We start from the raw sequence: 23,856 nt of genomic DNA, 5'->3' as shown, positions 1-23,856 counted from the left end.
CTTTAATACTGGGCAAAGCACAAGTGTGTCTGAATACACAGTGCACTGAGCACTCGTAACGACGCCCCCCCCCCCCCCCCCCCCAGCTAATGGCCCATACATGTGCCAATCTTAACACCACAGCATCGGCAACTGTGACTGAAATGGGCACATGACCATTGGCACTGGATGTTGGAGCAGTGGCAGAGCATGGCATGGTCTAAGGAATCCTGATACCTTCTTTATCATGCTGATGGGAGAGTGCAAATCTGTCATCTTCCAGGGGAACAGCTCTTTGACACCTGGACTGTGGGATGGAGACGAGCTTGCAGCGGCTCTGTTATGCTCTGGGAAACATTCACATGGGCATCCATGGGCCCATTGGAGCTTTTGCAAGGCACCATGATGGTCAAGGAGCATTGTGCAATGGTTGCAGACCACATACACCCCTTCATGACAATCACATTTCCTGATGGCTGCGGCATTTTTTATCTAGATGATGTGCCATGTTACAAGGTCAGGAGTGTGTTGGAGTGGTTTGAGGAACACAATGCTGAGTTCCAATTGATGTGCTGGTGCCCTAACTTGCCAGGTCTGAACCCGATTGAACACATCTGGAATGTGATTGAATGTGGTGTCAGAGCTCATTCCCCCGCCTCCCGGAATTCACAGAAATTCAGTGGTGTGTGTGTGTGTGTGTGTGTGTGTGTGTGTGTGTGTGCCAGCTATTAAGTAGGTGGTAATAATGTCCTGGCTGAGTGTTTTTCTAGAGCTTAGCCCTGTACGGAAGTGAAATGTGGACGATAAACAGTTCAGACAAGAAAAGAATAGAAGCTTTTGAACTGCTGTATTGCTAAAGGAGAATGCTGAATATTAGATAGGTCAATAGTATAACTAATGAATAGGTACTGAATATAATCAGGGAGAAAGGTATTTATTGCACAAGTGACTGAAAGATGGATCTGATTAACAGATCCTGGGACATCAGGAATAGTTAATTTAATAACTGATGTAAATGAAAGCAGTAAAAATGTACAGGTATACCAAGGCTTAATTGAAGGTCAAGTGGATATAGATAGAAATAGTTACACAGACGTGAAGAGGCTTGCACAGGACAGACTAGCATGGAGAGTTCCATAAAAATAGTCTTCGGAAAGTAGACAACAACACCAATTATTTGGAGTGGGCTATAGAAAACGTGAATTTTTTAAAACTTTGATGGTTTTATTGCCATAATGACCATGACCACGAAAATCTGTGTAGTGCACTATTGACTTTGCCTAAATTTTATTAATTTTGAGAGTTTCCCAACTGTAGCTTCAATATATGATAAAACTTGCTTGGAACAGAATCACATAACACTAAAATAATTTTCCAAATTGGACAAGTTTCTGAATTACATAAACTCTTTAGGCTACATAAAATTTGTGGCATTAGAACACTAGTCTGTTACACTTAATGTTAAATAGTATTTTTTCTTGAACTTTAAATTTGTTTATTGTTGTATGTACATACATATTATTTCCTTGTTTATTTACTTGACATTTCATGTTTTTAACCACATATCAAGGAGGCAAACCTGTTAAGTTTCCTGTTCAAAATTGTTTCATCTACTCAATTTTTTGCATTATTCAATAGCTCCAACAACTTAGGTGAATTTGTGTGTGCAGCAAATTGTATGACATCATTTATGCATGCAGTGGTATTTTCAGCATATGAATTCTAGGGTCATCATTTTGCTCCTCTTCTTCTTCCCTTGTTTCTTCCTGAACATCTTCTGTGTTGTGGATTTCTGTTATATGAAGTAAAAGTGAAGTGATTTGGCAGAAAGTCATCACTTCAAATGTAGTCATCTGCACTACATGAAATGTTCTGCATTTTAATGAATTCAGTAATTGCTGCTGCATTTTCTTGAGCTTCAGTGGCCACAGAAGTGTCTTGTTCTTGAGCTCCAAACCCTCCTTTGTTGAAGCACTTGGTAAGAGTTTCGGGCTTTATTTCCTTTACTGCCAAACCAATTCTATTTACTATATCCAGGACAAAAGCTGGCCATGTGAGAGCAATTTACACTTTAGGCTACTTAAACATGACTGCAACAATAATCTCTTACAATTGGACTTAAGTGTGTAAATAACCCCCTGATCCATGGGTTGTGCAAATTTGGTTCAGCCTGATAGGAACCAGGCCAATTTCACACTTGATAACTTGACTTTTGAGTGGCAGGTTGCATTGTCTCGGAAAAGCAGAACTTGGTGATATCCATTTTTCATTTCAGCATTGAAAGAGCCCAGCCATTCTTCCACAAGACCACTCCTCCTCCCTGCTTTTTTATTGATTCACCATGTGACTGGAAACTTACTGACATCTATGTTTCTGAAACAGTGTGGTTTTACCACCTTTTTCCAACCAAACAGTGGCATCTCCATTTCACCTAACATTGTAGAGTACAGTGAGTCTTTCCTTGGACATTTAACCACCAGTACACTTTTCACCTCGAATTGCTAGAGATTTTATAAGGCAGTGTGATAAAACAGCCCATTTCATCGACACTGAACAATTCATTCGGGTCATAGTCCACAATCAGGTTGCTACACTTTCTTGTACATCCTTAGCTTTCCCACACACTTCATTCCACACAATGCTGTGCCTTAAACTCCTTATTTTCAAGTTTGTTAGTGACTTTCAGAGCCTCACTCTGCAACATGGGTCTAGATGAAGATAAGTTTCTTGCCATGCACTTACATACCATTCCCCACTATCTCACTAAATTCATCATTTCCCATCTTTTTCACCTTTCTTTTCATTTGCTCATTCCGTTTCATCTCCTCCTCACCATTTGACATCCACACACATATTGAATCATATTTATCATGAATGTCACAGAGAAGATTTTTCTGAGGTGTGAGTATGTTTCGTCATATTTGTTTAATGTAAATAGTTCAGTTTCATATTTGCTTGATAGTGACTGTTGTTTAAACAGGTTCGCGGATCACTCCAGCAATACCACAACAGGGTGCGGGAGAGAAATGTTCCCAACAAAGTCAGCCAGAACTACCTGTTAAAGTAATTCCTTCAAATGCAAATGCAGTAAATGTAACTAAAGGTTTTGAAGTGCACCATGATACAAGTGAAAAAGGTAAGACATATATATATGGTTTCACAAAATCTCTATAAGAATTGTTTTCATAGGCTGATGGCATTTTATGAAAATTGCTTTTCACCATAATGAATGAAGATATGTTTAATTTTTAAAGGCAAAACTAAATAATACTAAAAGAGTATGCCCATGGTATTCAATCATTCATTTTTGTATTGTGTTCTTCACATTCTATTTCCTGGCTGTATGGCAATCTGTGTTTCATTGTAATATGGAGAAGCAGCTGGTAGACATTGCTTTTGTGTACTCCAGTGATTGTTAAGTGATTATACAGTGCTGGTGACTTTGTGTTATACTGATCAAACAAAAGTCCTCAGTTTTGTTACCAATTTTCTGTTGTCTGCACTAGAAGGACCTAACAGAAGTTTTGAAATAAAAAATTAATGATATTGAAAAACCAAATTTTATGATGTACATTTTAAAGGTACATCCTTGAGCTACTTTCGTACACAAGTGCCATTCAAATTGAGGCACTTATCATACCATGGCACACTTTCTTCAGTACCATCTATGTAGAAATTGCAATCTCTGGTTTATACTGGCATGCAGTTCAGCATCAGTATCAAAGTGTTGTGTAATAAGCCATGTCTTCATTGTTGAGAAGAAGGGGGGTAGTCACATGGTGCCAATTCTGGACTGTATGGAAGATAATCAAATACCTCCCAACCAAAAATCTCAGGCGAGATTGGTCGTACAGGAAAACAAAAATTTTCACTAAGTTTTCATTGATGCTTGTTTTGTGTTGCCTGCCTTAACTTTGTCAGTGTTTGACAATACCTCTCTGAGTTAATTGTTGTGCCACATTCAAGGAAATCAGGGAATCACTCCCTAAAAGTTCCAATACACAGTAGCCATGATCTTTTGTGCTAACAGCATTTGCAAACATTTCCTTGGTTTCTTGGGAGGATTTGTGTGTCCTCATTACATCAGCTGTCCCCCCCCAGTTGATATGCATCACCCAAGTCTCATCTCCAGTTACGATATGATCAATAACTTTGTTACCATCTCTCTCCTAATCTTGAAGGGAATGCAGTGCTGCAGCCAGTGTCTGTTTTGTAATTGTGAGATGACGATTTTCATGAGTTTTGTCATTGATTTTAATCATCATTTGGTGAGTTACAAGGCCTAAGCCTACCACTGTGGTCCTCAACATGAATGGTGGTATGGCCATTTTTAAAATCAATGCACCTTTGCCTCATTAGGCTTTCAATCATTATTCCTTTTCCTTACATGTTACAAAGGCGGTATTTTCTGTTGCTGCCCACATTTTAATACATGCTAGAATACAAAGCAGCAGAGAGACAGATCACACACTGCCACTGCTGGGTCTGTACTGAGTGTAGGAACATTACGGCACGAAGATTGAGGCTATGACCCTGCCTACTGTTGAGATAGACCAAAACTTCTGCTACTTTCTGGATAGCCATCGTACTTTTATTCAATGAGATGATGTGTAATAGAGGATGGTAGGCTGTGACTCTACTGGCTGTAGAATGATTTCAAGTGACTTCCTGGTAATAGAGTAACTAATGATGTGAATTTTTCTTGGTAAATTAAGACTGTGTGCTGGTGTAGTACTGAATTTAGGTCTCTGACTTTGTAATCAAGTATATCTGCAGAGCGCTACTACAAAAAATATTAATAGCTTCTCAGGCAGGTAAAGGTGGATAAGGAATTCTGCAAACATAAGAAATATAAAGTCTATACTAATAATAAATGTGTAAAACCATCATGTCTGTCGGTCTGAACACACTAATCTCCAAAACTACTAGAAAAATTTTCATGGGATTTTCAGAGGTAACTTGACTGTAGCTTGGGGCAATGCATAGGCTTTTGTTTCTAAAAGAACACAGTGCCATTTGACTGTTTGATTGTTTATTTAAGTACAAGCCAGATTTCGTCCTTTTATGCCATTCTCAAGTATTTGGTTTTATGTCTTTAACAATATATTGCAGGACACTTAACATGTCATGGAGCACAAAGTTGGCTATATTTCATCAAAATCTGATCACCAGGGATTGGGGTAGGGGGGTGGGTGGGGGAGATATGTTGATTTAAAGTTTCATCTAAAACCATCATGTCTGTCTGTTTGAATATGCTAATATGCAAAACTACTAGACGGATTTTATGCCGTTTTCATAGGTAACTTGAGTGTAGCTTGGGCAACATGTAGACTTTATTGAATTGAATTGAATTTTATTTGATCTTGTAAGATTACATTGTGTACAGTAAATGTACGTGTAATATAGGACATGTCAAAGTATTAAAATTCTTTATCACTTATTTTCCTACACCTTTAGCTTACATTTTTACATCACTGATAATGAGTAACAATATATACAAATTTAATGGCATAAGTATTCTGCAACACTGTAAAACTCTTTTTTCAATGAGATAGTCTTTAAGTTTCTTTGCAAAGTCATTGTGAAGTACATTATCTTGCAGGGTTTTGGGCAGACTTCTTAGTAGTCTTATACCAGAGTACTGGGGTCCTTTTTCTAGCATTGCCAGTCGGTGGGGTATGCTCCGTACTTCATTCTTCTTTCTTGTATTGTGGGTGTGTACACTAGCATTTGTAATCCAGTCCTCACTACCTTTTGTGATGTACATTATTGTTTTGTATATATACAACGATGAAAAAGTTAAGATACCTAAATTCTTGAAACAGTTTCTGCATGTTTCAGAGGTCTTTCTTCTTAAAATGGTCCTAATTGCTTTTTTTTGTAATGTGAACACTCGTTTTGTCTCTTGTTTGTTTGAGTTGCCCCACACAGTCACTCCATACTGTAAGTATGGTTCGAAAAGTCCATGATACACTGTACACAGAAGGTTCTTGTCTGAATACTGTGATAGTTGCATCATTAAGAATATGACAGAGCTCAGTTTCTTACAGACATTATTAATATGTTTTTTGCATTTCAGTTCATTATCCACAAGAATACCTAAGAATCTAGCAGATTCTACTTCTTCCAGCCTTGTTCCATCAACCTCTAAATCCATGTCTACAGCCTTTTCCTTGTTTTTAAACACTGCATACATAGTCTTTTTTAGATTTATAACCAGTTCATTTTCCAACAGCCATTGAGCTGTGACATTTGCAGATATGTATGCTCTTCTCTCAAGCTGTTCCATATTTTGGTCACTATTTAGTATTGTCATGTCATCAGCATACAATATTTTCTTTTCTTCCTCCTCAACACCTATATCATTAACAAATACATTAAATAACAATGGCCCCATTACCGAACCCTGCGGCACTCCATATTTGATGGATTTGGTTTCTGATTGGTACGAGTTTCCTAATGATACATACTGCTTGCGGTTGCACAAGTATGATTTTATCCATTCACCTGGTTGCCCCCGAATGCCATAGTTGCTTAATTTTTGTATCAGCATTTCATGGTCAATGGTGTCAAAAGCCTTTGAAAGATCCAGAAACATTGCAGAGACAACCTTTTTCTTGTCTAAGGACTGTAAAATGTATTCTGTTAGACTGACAATTGCTGATTCTGTAGATTTACCCTTTCTGAAACCATGTTGTGAGGTCATGAGAATGTTATGTTTGTCCAAATAGTTAACTAATCTGGTATACATAAGCATTTCTAGGATTTTTGAGAAACCTGATATCAGTGAAACTGGTCTGTAGTTGTTGGGATCATCCTTACACCCTTTCTTGTACACTGGCACTACCTTCGTTATCTTCAGTTTTTCTGGAAAAATTGCATCTCTGAAAGAACAGTTTGCTATGTTCAGCAGTGGTGTTATTATCTCCTCACATACCAGCTTTATTACATGATTTGATATTTCATCATCACCAGCTGATTTCTTGGACTTCAGTTTCTGTATAGTTTTCCGCAATTCATCTTCCGTGACTGGTCTTAAGAACATAGTACTGCATGATCTTTTTGGTACCTTAATACCCTTCTGTTTTTGACTATTTCTTTCCAATTTTAGGTTTTCTACTACACTGATATAGTTATTATTCAGTATGTTTGCTATTTCCATACCATCTGTGACCACTGTGTTGTCTACTTTAATTGACCTAATACCTTCTTCTTTGTTTGACCCATCTTTTTCCTTTCTTTCAGCATTGATTGCATTCCAAGCTGCCTTTGCCTTGTTTTTTGAGTTCACTATAGTGGTGTCAATTGCTCTTGCTTTCGCTTCTCTTATTGTTTTTCTATACTTCTTTTTTAACATTTTATAGTTTTCAGCTTCGCCCATCCGTCTCACGTCCTGAAGCTTCCTTCGCTGTTCTAGTACTTCACTCGTAATCCACTGTGCTTGATCTTGATGCCTTTCTTGTCTCTTTACTTTGGGAAATGCTACATTAAAATGGTACTTAATTGTTGAAATAAATGCATCATATTTTTCATTTACACTCTGGGCCTGTAGGGTTTCATTCCAGGTTTCCTTACTTAACATTGTTCTAAAGATGTTGATATTTTGTTCACTGATGATCCTAATTTCTTTGGTTGTTTGTTTTGGTTCTGATACTGTGTCATTACTTCTGCAAAAGCTGATTAGTTGTCCATGATGATCAGATATTTCTGTCTGAACTACATGTGACTCATAGTTACACATATTAGTAATTATGTTGTCAATAATTGTCTCACTTTGTGAAGTCACTCTTGTTGGTGCAGTTATTGTCACTTTCATGTTATGCTGTATTAACAATTCTTCAAAATCCTGTCTTATTTTTGTGTCTTTTCCCATGTCAATGTTGAAGTCTCCACATATATTAAGATTTCTCTTCATATTCATTCTCAATAAGCTAGCAACTTTTTTTAGAAAGATGCTAATATTGCCACATGGTGACCTGTACACACAAAACACTCTAAAATCCTCTGCCACTATACCAGTAGCTTCAAAGTCTTTTTCTCTAGCTATGGGAAATTTAGCAGCTTCACTGTTTACATTCTTTGATAGAGTACCTGTTTTAATATATATACAAACGCCACCTCCCTTATATTTAGATCTGCAGAAGTAACTAGCTAGTTTGTAGTCCTTTATTGCCACATTATGTATTTTACTTTCAGTTAGTCCATGTTCACTTATGCATAATATGTCTGGTCTTACTTCACTCAGGAGTACTTCTGCTTCTAATTTTTTGTTACCAAAGTATTGAATATTTTGATGAAGTACTTTTATGTAATTTTTCTTTTGTTGGTTTACATGTTGTGAGCTGAATTCTGGGGCAAATTCTTTAGTATCGTCTTTTTTTGTATGGTGCTTATATTTTTCTTTTCCAGCTGGAGTGTATGATTTTTCATCCCCTTCAGGCCATATTAGTTTCCCTTGCATCTAATGATTTTGCAGACATCTGCAAACATTCTGCTGAACGTTACAGACCCCAGTCTATTTAAATGCAAGCCATCCTTCGCTAGTGAGTTTTCACATAGGAATTTGTTTGGGTGTATAAAAATTGCCCCAAGACCAAAATGTGATCACGGAAAAAGATGACGTAATTTAAAGTTTTATCCATACTAATATTATAAATGTGAAATTAACTCTGTCTGTTGTGTTTGGTATGTTGTTGGTATGGACCAGTGCACACAAGTGTACATATGTGCGCGCATGCACACACACACACACACACACACACACACACACACAGAGAGAGAGAGAGAGAGAGAGAGAGAGAGAGAGAGAGAGAGAGAGAGTGTATGTCAAGGAATAGAAGTCAGCTGAGGGAGGAGAAGCGGTGGTAAAGGATAAGAATATGTGAGTAGAGGCCACACCACCAAATGTAAGAATGGGTAATGCCAAACAGGAATGCAGGGGAGGAGTTGAAGGACAAGATAAAGGAAGGGAGGCAGTTAAAGTAAATAAATGTGCCTTGAATGTTGTGACATTGTGAAATGTAGTACTCCACACTGTTCACTAGTATGGAGTTCAACAATGTTTCTTCGATCTTCTTTATGACATAAGAGGCATTTGAAAAGTATGTGCAAAAATAAAAACTACTCATGTGTTTGGGGTTAACCTTTTTTGTTTTTAATCATAGTCTCCTTTTAGATTTATTCACTTTGTCCAACCCGGTTCTAATTTGTTGATACCTTCCGAATGATAAGAATTGTTCAAGTCTGCAAAATAGCTATTAGTTGCTGCAATCATCTCCTCGTTTGAATAAAATCTTTGTCCTGTGAACCACTTCTTCAAATTGGGGAGCAAGTAGTAGTCTGAGGGACCCAAGTCTGGAGAATGTGTGTGTGTGTGTGTGTGTGTGTGTGTGTGTGTGTGTGTGTGTGTGTGAAACAAGTTGGAACCCTATTTCCATTAATTTTGGACCACAACTGCTGAGGTGTGTGCTGGTGCATTGTCGTGACGGAAAAGGACTTTTTTGCTGTCCAGTCCCCAACGTTTTCCTTGCAGCTCAGTTTTCAAACGGTCCAATAACTATGAATAATATGCACCTGTAATAGTTTTACCCTTTTCCAGATAGTTGATGAGGATTATCCCTTGTAAATCCCAAAAGACAGTCGCCATAACCTTTCTGGCTGAAGGAACTGTCTTGGCCTTTCTTGGTGCAGATTTTCCCTTGGTAACCCATTGTTTAGATTGTTATTTGGCCTCAGGAGTATAGTAATGTATCCATGTTTCATCCACAGTGATGAAACAATGCTTGAAGTCCTGCGGATTCTTCCTGAACAGCTGCAAACCATCCTTGCAACAATTCACACGATTCTGTTTTTGGTCAAGTGTGAGCAATCGCGGAATCCATGTTGTGGATAGCTTTCTCACGTCCAAATGTTTATGCAAAATATTATGTACCTGTTCATTTGAGATGCCCACAGCACCTTAACTCTACTGTCGTCCATCACCATATCATTGATTTTATCAATGACTTCTGGAGTTGTAACCTCCACAGGATGTCCAGCATGTTCAGCATCACGTGTGCCCATATGGCCACTCTGAAAATTTTGAAACCACTGATAAACTGTTATAACACTGTTCGACATGGGTTCTATTTCTGATATTAAAGTATGTGCTTCTAGACCATTTTACCGTGGGAAATTCAAATATGTAAACAAAATATCGTTGTCAGGGATACTTTTTACGTAATACGTATATATATGTATATTCACAATTCATGGCAAACACAGAGACGTTATAGAGAAATACGGTTATGTTGCTGCATCCAGTAGTGATAGAACGTGTAATTTCTTGTGCAACAGCAGGTGGGAAGAATCAGACATCATTAGGTTACCGCTGCCACACCTATGTCATTAAGACCACCTGAAACATCTCATTAACTCGAACGGCGACAGCCGGTCGCTGCCTCGGCAGTAAAGCTTCACGCCTCCTAGGGGCAGTTGCAATGAGTTTACAACAGTGGTGTTAGCCGCAATTTGTGTCAGTCTTAACAAGTCGGTGTTTTGGCTGACAAGTGACTGTCTGTCATCTTTCTGAGCACGGTTGAATTTTTTAGTTCCTGTGTGTAAACTGATTGAGCCTGGTGCTGAAGGTAAAACGACTGCTTGTTTTTACACATCAGCGTTCCTTTAGTTCCCTACTATTAATTTAATACAGGTGTATTACCAAAGTGGTATTTTTAAATTTGCAGAAATGCCACGTCATCGTGGATGTCGATTCGATATAAGCCGGAAAACTTCTGCTACATCTGTGGGAAGTTCACTGTTGCCAGAAATAGGAAGAAAATTTCTTCAGTCATAAAGAAAGCATACAAACATTACTTTGGAGTAGAGGTAGGAGACCAAGATAAAGAATGGGCACCACATTTCTGTTGTGCTACATGTTACTGCAAACTAATTCAGTGGTGGAAAGGTAAAGAGAATGTGGCGTTGTTTGCTGTTCCCATGGTGTGGAGGGAGCCTAAGGACCATGTTACTGATTGTTATTTCTGTCTAACAAAAATTCAGGGTTTTACAAGCAAAAAGTCGAAGAGGCACATTGTTTACCCAGATCTGCCTTCAGCGAGAATGCCAGTTAAGCATTCCGACAACCTTCCGGTACCTTCAAGAGCTCGAGGTCAAATTCTGAGTGACAGTGAAATAAGTAGTACTGAAAAAAACACAGATGATGATTCTTTATATCACTGCACAAGTGAGTCATCGCCACATTTGTTAACACAGGCAGATTTAAATGATTTAGTACGTGATCTAGGACTAAGTACACAAAAGGCGCAGCTGCTTGGTTCAAGATTACAAGAGTATAATCTACTGCACCAAAGTACTAAAATCAGTGTGTTCAGGCACAGAGAACATGCCTTTATTTCTTATTTTTCAACTGACGAAGCACTGACATTTTGCAATGACGTTGCTGGCCTGATGAAAGTGCTGAACTTCACTTATGTTTCACTGGAGTGGAGACTTTTCATAGATGCTCCATAACGGAAATAAAATACCCTCTGTTCCAGTATCTTACGCTACTTTGACAAAAGAGAATTACGAATTCATACAAAGGATGCTGAATTCATTAAAATACAATGAACACAAATGGAAAATATGTGCAGATTTCAAGGTAATTGCTATGGAACTGGAAATGCAACAAGGCTACACAAAGTATGCCTGTTTTCTGTGCGAGTGGGATAGTCGAGACCAAAATTCTCACTACGTGAAAAAGAAATGGCCTAGGCGAAGAGGGAAAGTTGGCGAAAAGAATGTACAACGTGAAAGTCTGGTAGCTCCTGAATATATACTACTTCCACCGCTTCACATCAAACTTGGCCTGATGAAACAATTCGTGAAGGCCATGGATCCAACAGGCTGTGGGTTTGTATATCTAGCTACCAAATTACCGCGTCTTTCAGCTGCAAACATAAAGGAAGGTGTATTTGTGGACCCACAAATCAGAGAGCTGCAGGAAGATGCAAATTTTGAAGCATGTTTAACTGATAAAAAACCGCATGGGACTGTTTCAAGATGATGTCGGAAAACTTCCTCGGAAGAAGAAGAGCTACTAACTACAGAGCAATGGTGAAGGATATGATCAAAGCATATCAGGATTTGGGGTGCAATATGTCTTTGAAAGGTACATATGATGGACTCTCATCTTGACTACTTCACAGAGAGTTGTAGTGACGTATCGGATGAACATGCCGAAAGATTCCATAAAGACATTTCTATCATAGAAAGGCACTATGAAGGGAAGTGGGTACCTTCTATGTTAGCAGATTATTGCTGGAATATCATTCGAGAGAAGAAAGATTCACAATACAAGAGAAAAAAGTGATGTGCATTACAAGGCAGTGGCTCATTGTTTGTCAATTTTCTGTAATTTCTCGTGTCTAATAAATGCTTCAAAGTGTATACACAAAGGTTACTGTGTTATATGTTAGATACCACCCTCCATTAATGTGATGAACTTATAACATCATAAAGATGTGCATTTATTTGTCGAATTTCACCTCACGTTTGCTGCACTATATCAGAAACTGGAAAGAGAAATAAAATTGCCATTACTCATAAACTATCCCTGACAGAGAAAAACCAAAAACAGTTTTCAATTCAGCACTCAAATTACAACTAGGATCACAATACTTTTTATCAGAAATAGAAAAAAAGGTTTTTTTTGTAGAACAGTGATAATCGAAGTTGCAAAGTCACCGTAGTGTTTATCAAGCTTCTCTTTAGTCTCCTGAGGCGTTTTGTCTTTCGTAAAGTAATGTTTAATCATCACATGAATGTCTTTTTCTTCCATTTTTTTGATAATCAATCGACTTCCTTGATTCACATGAATGCCAAACACAAAGAAATAGACCAATATGGCTGAAACTTGGTGAACGTTCTTTCCAAAGATGCTTTGGACAGACTTGGTGGGGGCTAATGGTTGGTGGTATCTGAACAGGTGGAGGTCATTGTGGGACGAGGGGTGGCAGCCAGCGATGGTTAATTTGATGGTAAGGCCATTATGGGGTATTTCATGAGCTAAGCCGCAACGCAGGAACAGAATGTGGGACAGTATCTGGTTAGGGATAAGGAAACTTTTCTGTATTGGCGTAGATGGAAGGAGCGAGGATCAATGGTGGTGCAAAAAATGTGAAAAATTATGTAAGAAATTGGAATTTCGTCAGAAAAATTATGCAAAAATACACCCAAATACGTGTGAAAAATACGAAAAGGACGAAATGGATGCACAAGGGGGAAAAAACAATATGAAATATGAGGAAGCCAATGATAGTGGAAGGTGAAAACTCACTAAAATTGCCTGAGAAGTCACAAGGGTCAAAGTAGAGAATAACATTGTCATAAATAATATATGTATATTACTTTGGGTAGCAGTTTTGAGGGCGGATAAGCATAAAGAAGAGGGACAGCAGATGTGACGGATGAGGTGGATTTAGTGGGTGCGAACAGGGATAGATAGGAGAAAGTGTGGGGGTTGGGGAGGGGAACGTAGGTAGAGATGTAAGATTGTGTGACACTGGAAAATTGTGGGAGATAACACACAAAAATACAGGAGCGGACACAGGGAGAGTAATATGTTTGAAGGTATAGGCTTAATTATATCGGCGGGAGTAATGTGGGACATAAGATGCTGCACCAACAATCAGCGTGGTCTTCAGGCCATCTGTTGTGCGCGGCTGAGACGGTTAATACAGTGTGGCTCATAAGTAGAGCGTGCAGTGCGGTTCATAAGGCAACAAGAGAATAACAGGAAAGAAAAGAAAGAAGGATAGACATTGAGTATAGTGATGCATAAAAAAGTAGTTTCAAAGGAAAACCGCACAGGATTAGGATCGATAAAGGCCTCAGGCAAACAATCAAATAATGGAAAAACCACGATGGAATGTAACAATACCAGAGAAGGAAAGTTGCTACTCACCATATAGAGGAGATGCTGAGTCATGATAGGCACAACAAAAAGATTCACACAATTATAGCTTTTGGTCATTAAGACCTTTGTCAGCAGTAGACACACACACACACACACACACACACACACACACACACACACACAAACGCAACTTGCACACACGTCTGCAGTCCGAGAGAACTGAAATCACACTGCGAGCAGCAGCACCAGTGCATGATGGGAATGGCGACTGGGTGGGGGTAAGGAGGAGGCTGGGGCGGGGAGGGGGAGGGATAGCATGGTGGGAGTGTCGGACAGTGAAGTGTTGCAGTTTAGATGGTGGCAGGAGAGAAGGTGTGGAGGGGGAAGGGGTGAGTAGCAGAAAGGAGAGAAATAAAAAGAAATTAAAATATTGGGTGTTTCGGTGAAATGGCGGCTGTGTAGTGCTGGAATGGGAACAATGAGGGGGCTGGATGGGTGAGGACAGTGACTAACGAAGCTTGAGGACATGAGGGTTACAGGAACCATGGATGTATTGCAGGGAAAGTTTCCACCTGCGCACTTCAGAAAAGCTGGTGTTGATGGGAAGGGCTCAAATGGCACGGACTGTAAAGCAGTCATTGAGATTAGGGAGATCATGTTTGGCAGCGTGTTCAGCATCAGGGTGGTCCACTTGCTTTTTGGCCACAGTTTGTCGGTGGCCATTCATGCGGACAGACAGCTTGTTGGTAGTCATGCTACAAAGAATGCAGCACAGTGGTTGCAGCTTAGCTTGTAAATCACGTGACGGGTTTCACAGGTAGCTCTGCCTCTGATGGGATAGGCGATGTTAGTGACCGGACTGGAGTAGTTGGTGGTAGGAGGATATATGGGACTGGTCTTGCATCTAGGTCTATTACAGGGGTATGAGCCATGAGGTAAGGGATTGGGAGCAGGTGTTGTGTAAAGATGGATGAGTATATTTTGTAGATTTGGTGGACGGCGGAATATCACGGTAGGAGGGCTGGGAAGGATAGTGGACGGGGCATTTCTCATTTCAGGGCACGACGTGCGGTAATTGAAACCCTGTCGGAGAATGTAATTCAGTTGCTCGAGTCCTGGATGGTACCGAGTTATGAGGGGAATGCTTCTCTGTTGCCAGACTGTGGGACTTTGGGAGGTGGTGGAAGACTGGAAAGATAAGGCATGGGAGATTTATTTTTGTACAAGGATAGGAGGATAATTATGGTTAATGAAGGCTTCAGTGAGACCCTTGGTATATTTTAAGAGGAACTGGTCGTCACTGCAGGTGCGATGACCACGGGTGGCTAGGCTGTACGAAAGGGACTTGTTGGTACGGAATGGGTGGCAGCTGTCAAAGTGGAGGCATTGCTGGTGTTTAGTAGGTTTGATATGGACAGAGGTACTGATGTAGCCATGTCTGAGGTGGAGGTCAACATCTAGGAAGGTGACTTGTTGGGTTGAGTAGGACCAGGTGAAGCAGATGGGGGAGAAGTTGTTGAGGTTCTGGAGGAATGTGAATAAGGTGTCCTCACCTTCAATCCAGATAGCAAAAATGTCATCATTGAATCTTAACCTCGTGAGGGGGCTTAGGATTCTGGGTTTTTAGGAAGGATTCCTCTAGATGGCCCATAAATAGATTAGCATAGCATGGTGACATGCGTCTGCCCATAGCCGTACCGTGGATTTGTTTGTAAGTAATGCCTTCAAAGGAGAAGTAATTGTGGGTGAGGATATATTTGGTTATGGTGACTAGGAAGGAGGTCGTTGGTTTGGAATACATAGGGCATCTGGAAATGTAGTGTTCGATAGCAGAAAGGCCATGGGCATTAGGAATGTTAGTGTACTAGGAGGTGGCATGAATAGTGACGAGCAGGACACCGTGTGGTAGAGGAACAGGAAGTGTGGAGAGTCGTTTGAGGAAACGGTTGGTATCTTTTATATAGGAGGATAGGCTCCGGGTAATAGGTCGAAAGTGTTGGACTATGAGAGCAGAGATTCTCTCAGTGGGGTCACAGTAACGGGCCACAGTGGGGCATCCTGGGTGGTTGGGTTTATGGACTTTAGGAAGCATGTATAAAGTAGGAGTGCAGGTAATGGTAGGGGTAAGTAGAGAGTTGGACTCTGGGGAGAAATTCTAGGATGGACATAAGGATTTGAGTAGTGACTGGAGATCCTGCTGGATTACTGGAGGGTCATTCCATATCAAATCACCCAATAAAAAATGAATTTTACACCCACCTCCTTAGATTTTCATGAAATTTGGCTCAATTGGTTCTAATACCATCCTGACAACACCTGCAATTTTTTTTTTGCTGTATCTCTTACAGTTTTTTTTTTTTATAAATTTTTAAAGTTTTTATGTTTTGCGTTTTCTGAACCTTCGGAAATGGTCAATTTAATTTGTATTCAAAACTTTAAATTTGCTTATCTTAAAAACTCTTTTAGATAACATCATGAATTTTTGCAGCAAGTTTATTTATTATACGTATTTGAAGATAAAAATGATGCTATTAAAATATATTAATATTTTCTATGAAAAAAAAATATATATGTATTTTTTTTCTTTTTTTTTTAACGGATGTTTTGTTTTATAAGAATTGCAATATCTAGAGTCTCAGACCTGATAGAATGCTCAAATTTGTTTTAATTTACTCTTAAACATATAGGCTACTTGATAAAACAAAAATAATGATGGCTTTTTAACATGTTTATTAATTATAGTAGATTACATTAGAATTATGTACGAAGATAGTTTACTTACGACACTTATGTATAACCCAACTGATTGCTCAAAACATTGAATTTTTTGAGTAATTTTGTCTTTTTAATAAACATTAATGCTGATTCAAACTGTTTTTCCACTTCATCCAAGAGCTTTCAGTTCTTTTGATACAGTCTTTTTTGAAGTAATACATTCTCCCAGTGCCGCTTGATTGAGGTGCGTCTACTACACAGACTATGTGTTCCAAAGGCACTATGCAGGAATCTTCTCTTTCAGGCCAATAAAATGATGCAGCTGGTCCTGAAGGATGTAGAAATAGAATTTCTGCATCTTCTTCATCATTGAATATTGTTTTTACCAGTCCAAAGTACCAGTTACCATCATAATTTGCAGCCACATAGCTATTTACGGATGGTTCAACACAAACCCAATCAGAAGAAGAATGGAAAGAAAAGACTAAGGAGGGTTTTACACTATCTGTAGTCCTTCTAATTTCAAGGTTGTTTGTTGGAAGTGGTTTGAAGTTATGAAAACTTCTAGTTCCAGGAATGGTTCGGGTTGCTGAAAAACGTTCTTCTAGTTTTAACCGTAGCAAATCAGCTTCTTTTTTGTCAATAAAGTGAAAATGAATGTTTTCAATATTTTTTTCACAAAACTTGTACACATCGATTGCTGTCATTATTTGTTCTTCGTCTGAAAGCTGTAGACTGGCTTTCCTTAAAATTCTTTTAATAGTTCCTCCTAGGCCATCACAAATTGACTTCCCATGACTTGTTGCAAAAAAAGAGTGTTGGGCCTTCAAATTAAAGTCTCTCAAGTGTTCAGTCAAATTTTTAAAACTGTTTCTATTTTTGTACTGCCCAGCACAACCATCTGTAAAGTAGTGAACTGAGTCAATGTCAGTATGATGTAATGACAGCCACTTTGTAATTTCTTTTTGTACAAAGTTAACAAAACCAGTGTCATGTTCTTGGTCGTCACTAATAAAACAGTGGTTGGAAACAAAAACATTGTTTTCCTCATTTCTTAGAAAAACTCCAACTGGGTGTAGAGTACAACCACCTCTATTCCAGTGGTAACTTTGGATCTCATTTTGTATAACAAAGGAATAATTTTTACTGAAATCCATGACAATAATTGCTGTTTTGGGTGGTGCGTCTTCTTTCAATCTTTTAAAGGCTGCTGATTGGGATTTTGCTATAAACGAGTGCGGGGTGAGCTTTTCCAATGACCTAACCAATAAAGAAATGTAGTCTTCAACACTGATAGACTGTTTGATCATTTCTGCCCTGTCTGTGTTAACCCACTGACTGATTACAATTTCTTCTTCTAAATCATAATCTTCACTTAGTTTTTCAGTTAAGTACTCAGTTAGTGCAGTATTTGCAGGACAGCTGTCGCAATGATGTAGCATGCAGTTTTGGTTTTTCGTGTTGCACACAAGCATCTTAATTAGGTCTTTATAAGATTCTTCAATTTTCACAGCATCCAGTAATAGTTTAACATTCTGGTGGATACTGCATACACATACAGTGTGTGTGCCTGCAGCACCAGCAAGGATACACCATTTAGGTCTCAAGAAACAAAATTTTGAAAATCCTACTTCTACCTCGGGATTCTCCCATTTGAAAGAATAATAGAGTTCTCTCAAGTTACACAAAATGAGTCTTTTTTGCATGTACACATTTTTTTGAACACTTACTTTGTCTTTTGTTCCAGGTAGCACTCTGGAACTTTCATCCTTTTCATAAAAATCTGTTACAAGTCTTACTGTATTTTCAGAAAGAGTTTTACCTTTTTTTGGACCAGGAGTTTCCAAAATACCCTTTTCAGATTTTAGCTTTCTAGCTTGTCGCACCATGTACTCACTTACATTAAATTCTTTCATCACTTTATTTCGAGTCCAAGAATCTGGAGCCAAGGTCAGAATCTGGATTTTTCTAGACCTCCCAACAGATGAAATCTTCTCTTTCATAAGAGAAGTCATTACATCAAAATCCTTTGCTTTCTCAACCACACTTTTATCTTCTTCGTCATCATCAGAACTTGGTGCATCATATTTTAATGCTTTTGAAACCGCATTTTTGGCAGTATTTTCAAAACTGCTAACCTTCCTTTTAAAATAAGACCCTTTACTTTGTTCTGACAAGCCATGAAGCTTTATCGGTGTTAAACCTAAATAATCAAGAGCAATGTTTGTTTGTACAAGGGATTCATTTCTGGATTCCAATGATTCTAATTCAACCATGACTTCATCATCTGTTTCACTTTCAGTGACTTCAACTCTTAATTTTTCCTCACAAAAGTTACGGCATGTTGAGCAAAGCTTTTGTCCAGGGTTTATGCTAATATTTTTTGTCAGTAATTGTTTAGAAAGATCCAAGCCTACACTTCTCAACGATTTTTTGATGGGCTTTTTGTGTTTTTTTAGTGGGTCTACACATGTTGTTTGATACTTTTCAAAAACATTTAAAAAGTAGTAGCTGTGGTGTGAACATATATTCTTAAATTCACACAGATTAATTCCAGATCGTAAGTGGATCAAATCTTTTTCTTCCTCACTCAATTCTGATACCGGTTGTAACTTTTTTGAAGGTGTGTAGGTTGTTTGGAAACAGTCAGATTTTTTAAATAACCCTACACTACAGGTTTGAATATCTGACATACTGATTTCACTTTTGGTCTGATTACTGTTGTGGTTACTTTTATAGGATATTGGAAAAGAATCTCTGTAAACTAAGTAACAGTACTTAATGAGAGTTCGAATAAACTTAATAAAATACTATCCAAGCACTATTTAACACTGTAATAATTTTTTACTTCAAAACACAGGAGTAACAATACAAAATCCAAGTGTACATTGTTACTCCAAGAAGACAAAAACTTATTTTCGGTGTCTAAGTCACTTGGTATTTTTTATTTTTAAAATATAATTAATATTATTTTAAAAATTAGATAACTATTAAACAGGTTAAAAAGCCAACATAATTTTCCTTTTATCTAATAGCCTATACAATTAAGAGTATTTTAAAACAAATTTGAGCTTTCTATCAGGTCTGAGACTCTAGATATTGCAGTTTTTGTAAAACTAAACATCAGTTAGCTAAAAAAAAATAAAAAACTTGAAAATTTTTTTTTCATTTGGAAGAATTTAGTATATCTTTATGGTAATTTTTTTTTAACATTTAGATATAATACACAAACTTATTCCAAAATTTCGTACTGATGTCTTGAGTATTCTTTAATATACAAATTTTTTTAGTTGTGAGGACACGTTTAAGTTACAGTTTCCGACTGCTGAAACAACGCCAAATCTAAAAACTTTAAAAATTTATAAAAAAAACTATAAGAGATAGAGCAAAAAAATTTTACAAGTGCTTTCAGGATGATAAAAGAAGTAATTGTACCAAGTTTCATCAAAATCTGACATGGTTGGTGTCAAGGCCTGGGTGACTTGACATGGAATGACCCTGGAATGGGATCACTGTTGCATGGTTTGTGGATGGAAGTATCTGATAGCTGACATAATCCTCCTGCCACATAATCCCTGTGGTTCAAAACAACAGTGGTGGAGCCTTTGTCTGCAGGTAGGTTTATAGTGTCGGGATCAGTTTTTAGATGGTGGACTGTGGTTCTTTCTGCAGATGAAAGGTAATTTGCATGTTGAGGGATTTGGAGGATAATGGTGAGGCAAGGCTCGAGGTTAAAAAATTCTAGAAAGTTAACAGGGGGTGGTTTGGAGGCATTGGGAGTGAATCACGGTTGGATACAGGAGTGAACTGAGTTAGGCAAGGTTCAATATTGGTCTTTGGTTAAGCCTGATTGGTCAGGGTGGCGAAAAAGTGTTTCCACTCTAGGGACCGAGAGAAGGAGAGAAGGTCTTTAACTGGTCCTGCATTGTTGAATTTGGGAGTGGGGCAAAAGGTGAGGCCTTTGAAAGGACTGATATTTCTGTGGGACTAAGGTTTTTGGAGGAAAGGGTCATAACTGTGTTGCAGGTCTGTTTAGGTTCCGGGTTTTGTGTGGTGGTGGGAGGGAGTTTTGGAGGGTGGGGTAAGTGTAGTAGGTCTGTGAGACAGGGTTTGTGAGCTATGAGGGGTCATGTGGGAGGTTGCTGTAGAAGTGGTGGATGATGGTACTCTTTTTGAGGTGGCGTTGTGCATGTTGCTCAAGTTACTGCAGGGCAAGAGTTTCAATGTGTGTAATGGGTTCCAGGAATTTGGGATTACAAAAAGGACGCCCTCAAACCTGCTTTGTGACTTCTCACAGATTTTAGTGAGTTTTTGCCCTCCACTATCTTCCTCTTCCTCAGATTTCATCTTGTTTTTTTCAGCTTGTGCATCCATTTTGTCCTTTTCGTATTTTTCACACGTATTTGGGTGAATTTTTGCGTAATTTTTCTGACCTAATTATTCTTTCTTACGTAATTTTTCGCATCTTTTACACAACCATTGATCCTTCCTCCTTCTATCTGCATCAACACAGAAAAGTTTCCTTATCCCTAGTCAGATCCCGGCCGTGCGGTTCAAGGCGCTACAGTCTGGAACCGCGTGACCGCTATGGTCGCAGGTTCGAATCCTGCCTCGGGCATGGATGTGTGTGATGTCCTTAGGTTAGTTAGGTTTAAGTAGTTCTAAGTTCTAGGGGACTGATGACCACAGCAGTTAAGTCCCATTGTGCTCAGAGCCATTTGAACCCTAGTCAGATCCCAGTCCCACATACTGTTCCTGCGTTGTTGCTTGGTTCATGAAATCCCCCCTAATGGCCTTACCATCAAATTACCCATCTCTGGTTGCCACCCCTCATTCCACAATAGCCTCCACCTGTTCAGTTTCCGCCAATCCTTAGCCCTCACCAACATAGTCCTGCAAAACCATATCAACCAAGCCCAATCCTCCTTGTAGTACCTTCTCTCCACCCACAAAATTCTCCTGCTATGTAATCCAAAATTCCTGGGGCCCATAACACACATTGAAACTCTTGCCCTGCAGGAACTTGAGCAACACGCACAACGCCACCTCACAAAGCTTTCCATCCTGCTCACTTCCTATTCCTGCCTCGGAGTACCACTGTCCACCACTTCTACAGCAACCTCCAAACCTCCCCCACGACCCCTCATAGCTCACAAACCCTGTCTCACAGACCTACTACACTTACCCCACCCTCCAAAACTCCCTCCCACCACCACACAAAACCCGGAACCTAAACAGACCTGCAACACAGTTATGACTATTTCCTCCAAAAACCTTAGTCCCACAGAAATATCAGTCCTTTCAAAGGCCTAACCTTTTGCCCCACTCCCAAATTCAACAATGCAGGACCAGGTAAAGACCTTCTCTCCTTCTCCCGGTCCCTAGAGTGGAAACACTTTTTCGCCACCCCGACCAATCAGGCTTAACCAAAGACCAATATTGAACCTTCCCTAACTCAGTTCACTCCTGTATCCAACCGTGATTCACTCCCACTGCCTCCAAATCACCCCCTGTTAACTTTCTATAATTTTTTAACCTCGAGCCTTGCCTCACCATTATCCTCCAAATCCCTCAACATGCAAATTACTTTTCATCTGCAGAAAGAACCACAGTCCACCATCTAAAAACTGATCCCGACACTATAAACCTACCTGCAGACAAAGGCTCCACCACTGTTGTTTTGAACCACAGGGATTATGTGGTAGGAGGACTATGTCAGCTATCAGATACTTCCATCCACAAACCATGCAGCAGTGATCCCATTCCAGTAATCCAGCAGGATCTCCAGTCACTACTCAAATCCTTATGTCCATCCTAGAATTTCTCCCCAGAGTCCAACTCTCTACTTACCCCTACCATTACCTGCACTCCTACTTTATACATGCTTCCTAAAGTCCATAAACCCAACCACCCAGGATGCCCCACTGTGGCCCGTTACTGTGACCCCACTGAGAGAATCTCTGCTCTCATAGTCCAACACTTTCGACCTATTACCCGGAGCCTATCCTCCTATATAAAAGATACCAACCGTTTCCTCAAACGACTCTCCACACTTCCTGTTCCTCTACCACATGGTGTCCTGCTCGTCACTATTCATGCCACCTCCTAGTACACTAACATTCCTAATGCCCATGGCCTTTCTGCTATCAAACACTACATTTCCAGACGCCCTATGGAGTCCAAGCGAACAACCTCCTTCCAAGTCTCCATGAACAACTATGCTCTCACCCACAATTACTTCTCCATTGAAGGCATTACCTACAAAAAAAATCCGTGGTACGGCTATGGGCAGACGCGTGTCACCATCCTATGCTAATCTGTTCAGGGGGCCATCTACAGGAATCCTTCCTAGAAACCCAGAATACTAAGCCCCTCACCTGGTTCAGATTCATTGATGACATTTTTGCTATCTGAATTGAAGGTGAGGACACCTTATTCACATTCCTCCAGAACCTCAACAACTTCTCCCCCATTTGCTTCACCTGGTCCTACTCAACCCAACAAGTCACCTTCCCAGATGTTGACCTCCACCTCAGACATGGCTACATCAGTACCTCTGTCCATATCAAACCTACTAAACACCAGCAATGCCTCCACTTTGACAGCTGCCACCCATTCCGTACCAACAAGTCCCTTTCGTACAGCCTAGCCACCCGTGGTCATCGCACCTGCAGTGACGACCAGTTCCTCTTAAAATATACCAAGGGTCTCACTGAAGCCTTCATTAACCATAATTATCCTCCTATCCTTGTACAAAAATAAATCTCCCATGCCTTATCTTTCCAGTCTTCCACCACCTCCCAAAGTCCCACAGTCTGGCAACAGAGAAGCATTCCCCTCATAACTCGGTACCATCCAGCACTCGAGCAACTGAATTACATTGTCCGAAAGGGTTTCAATTACGGCACATTGTGCCCTGAAATGAGAAATGTCCTGTCCACTATCCTTCCCACCCCTCCTACCATGATATTCCACCGTCCACCAAATCTACAAAACATACTCATCCATCTTTACACAACACCTGCTCCCAATACCTTACCTCATGGCTCCTACCCCTGTAATAGACCTAGATGCAAGACCTGTCCCTTATATCCTCCTATCACCAACTACTCCAGTCCGGTCACTAACATCACCTATCCCATCAGAGGCAGAGCTACCTGTGAAACCCGTTACGTGATTTACAAGCTAAGCTGCAACCACTGTGCTGCATTCTTTGTAGCATGACTACCAACAAGCTGTCTGTCCACATGAATGGTCACCAACGA

The 23,856-nt window shown here is 39.5% G+C and overlaps 1 protein-coding gene across 1 annotated transcript in view; it reads left to right on the top strand.

Annotated features, from left to right (window-relative positions):
• Positions 1-23,856, top strand: part of LOC126260889 (protein HBS1) — a 211,050-nt gene that overhangs the window by 144,181 nt on the left and 43,013 nt on the right. Inside the window, exon 5 of the mRNA XM_049958333.1 lies at positions 2,960-3,115. Coding sequence (XP_049814290.1) covers positions 2,960-3,115 — 156 coding nt within the window. The remainder of the gene's footprint in view (positions 1-2,959; positions 3,116-23,856) is intronic.

Source organism: Schistocerca nitens, chromosome 5 (assembly GCF_023898315.1).
Source record: "Schistocerca nitens isolate TAMUIC-IGC-003100 chromosome 5, iqSchNite1.1, whole genome shotgun sequence".
NCBI lineage: Eukaryota > Metazoa > Arthropoda > Insecta > Orthoptera > Acrididae > Schistocerca > Schistocerca nitens.
The sequence above is the reverse complement of the archived record's forward strand: the minus strand, read 5'-3'. Positions and strand labels throughout refer to the sequence as shown.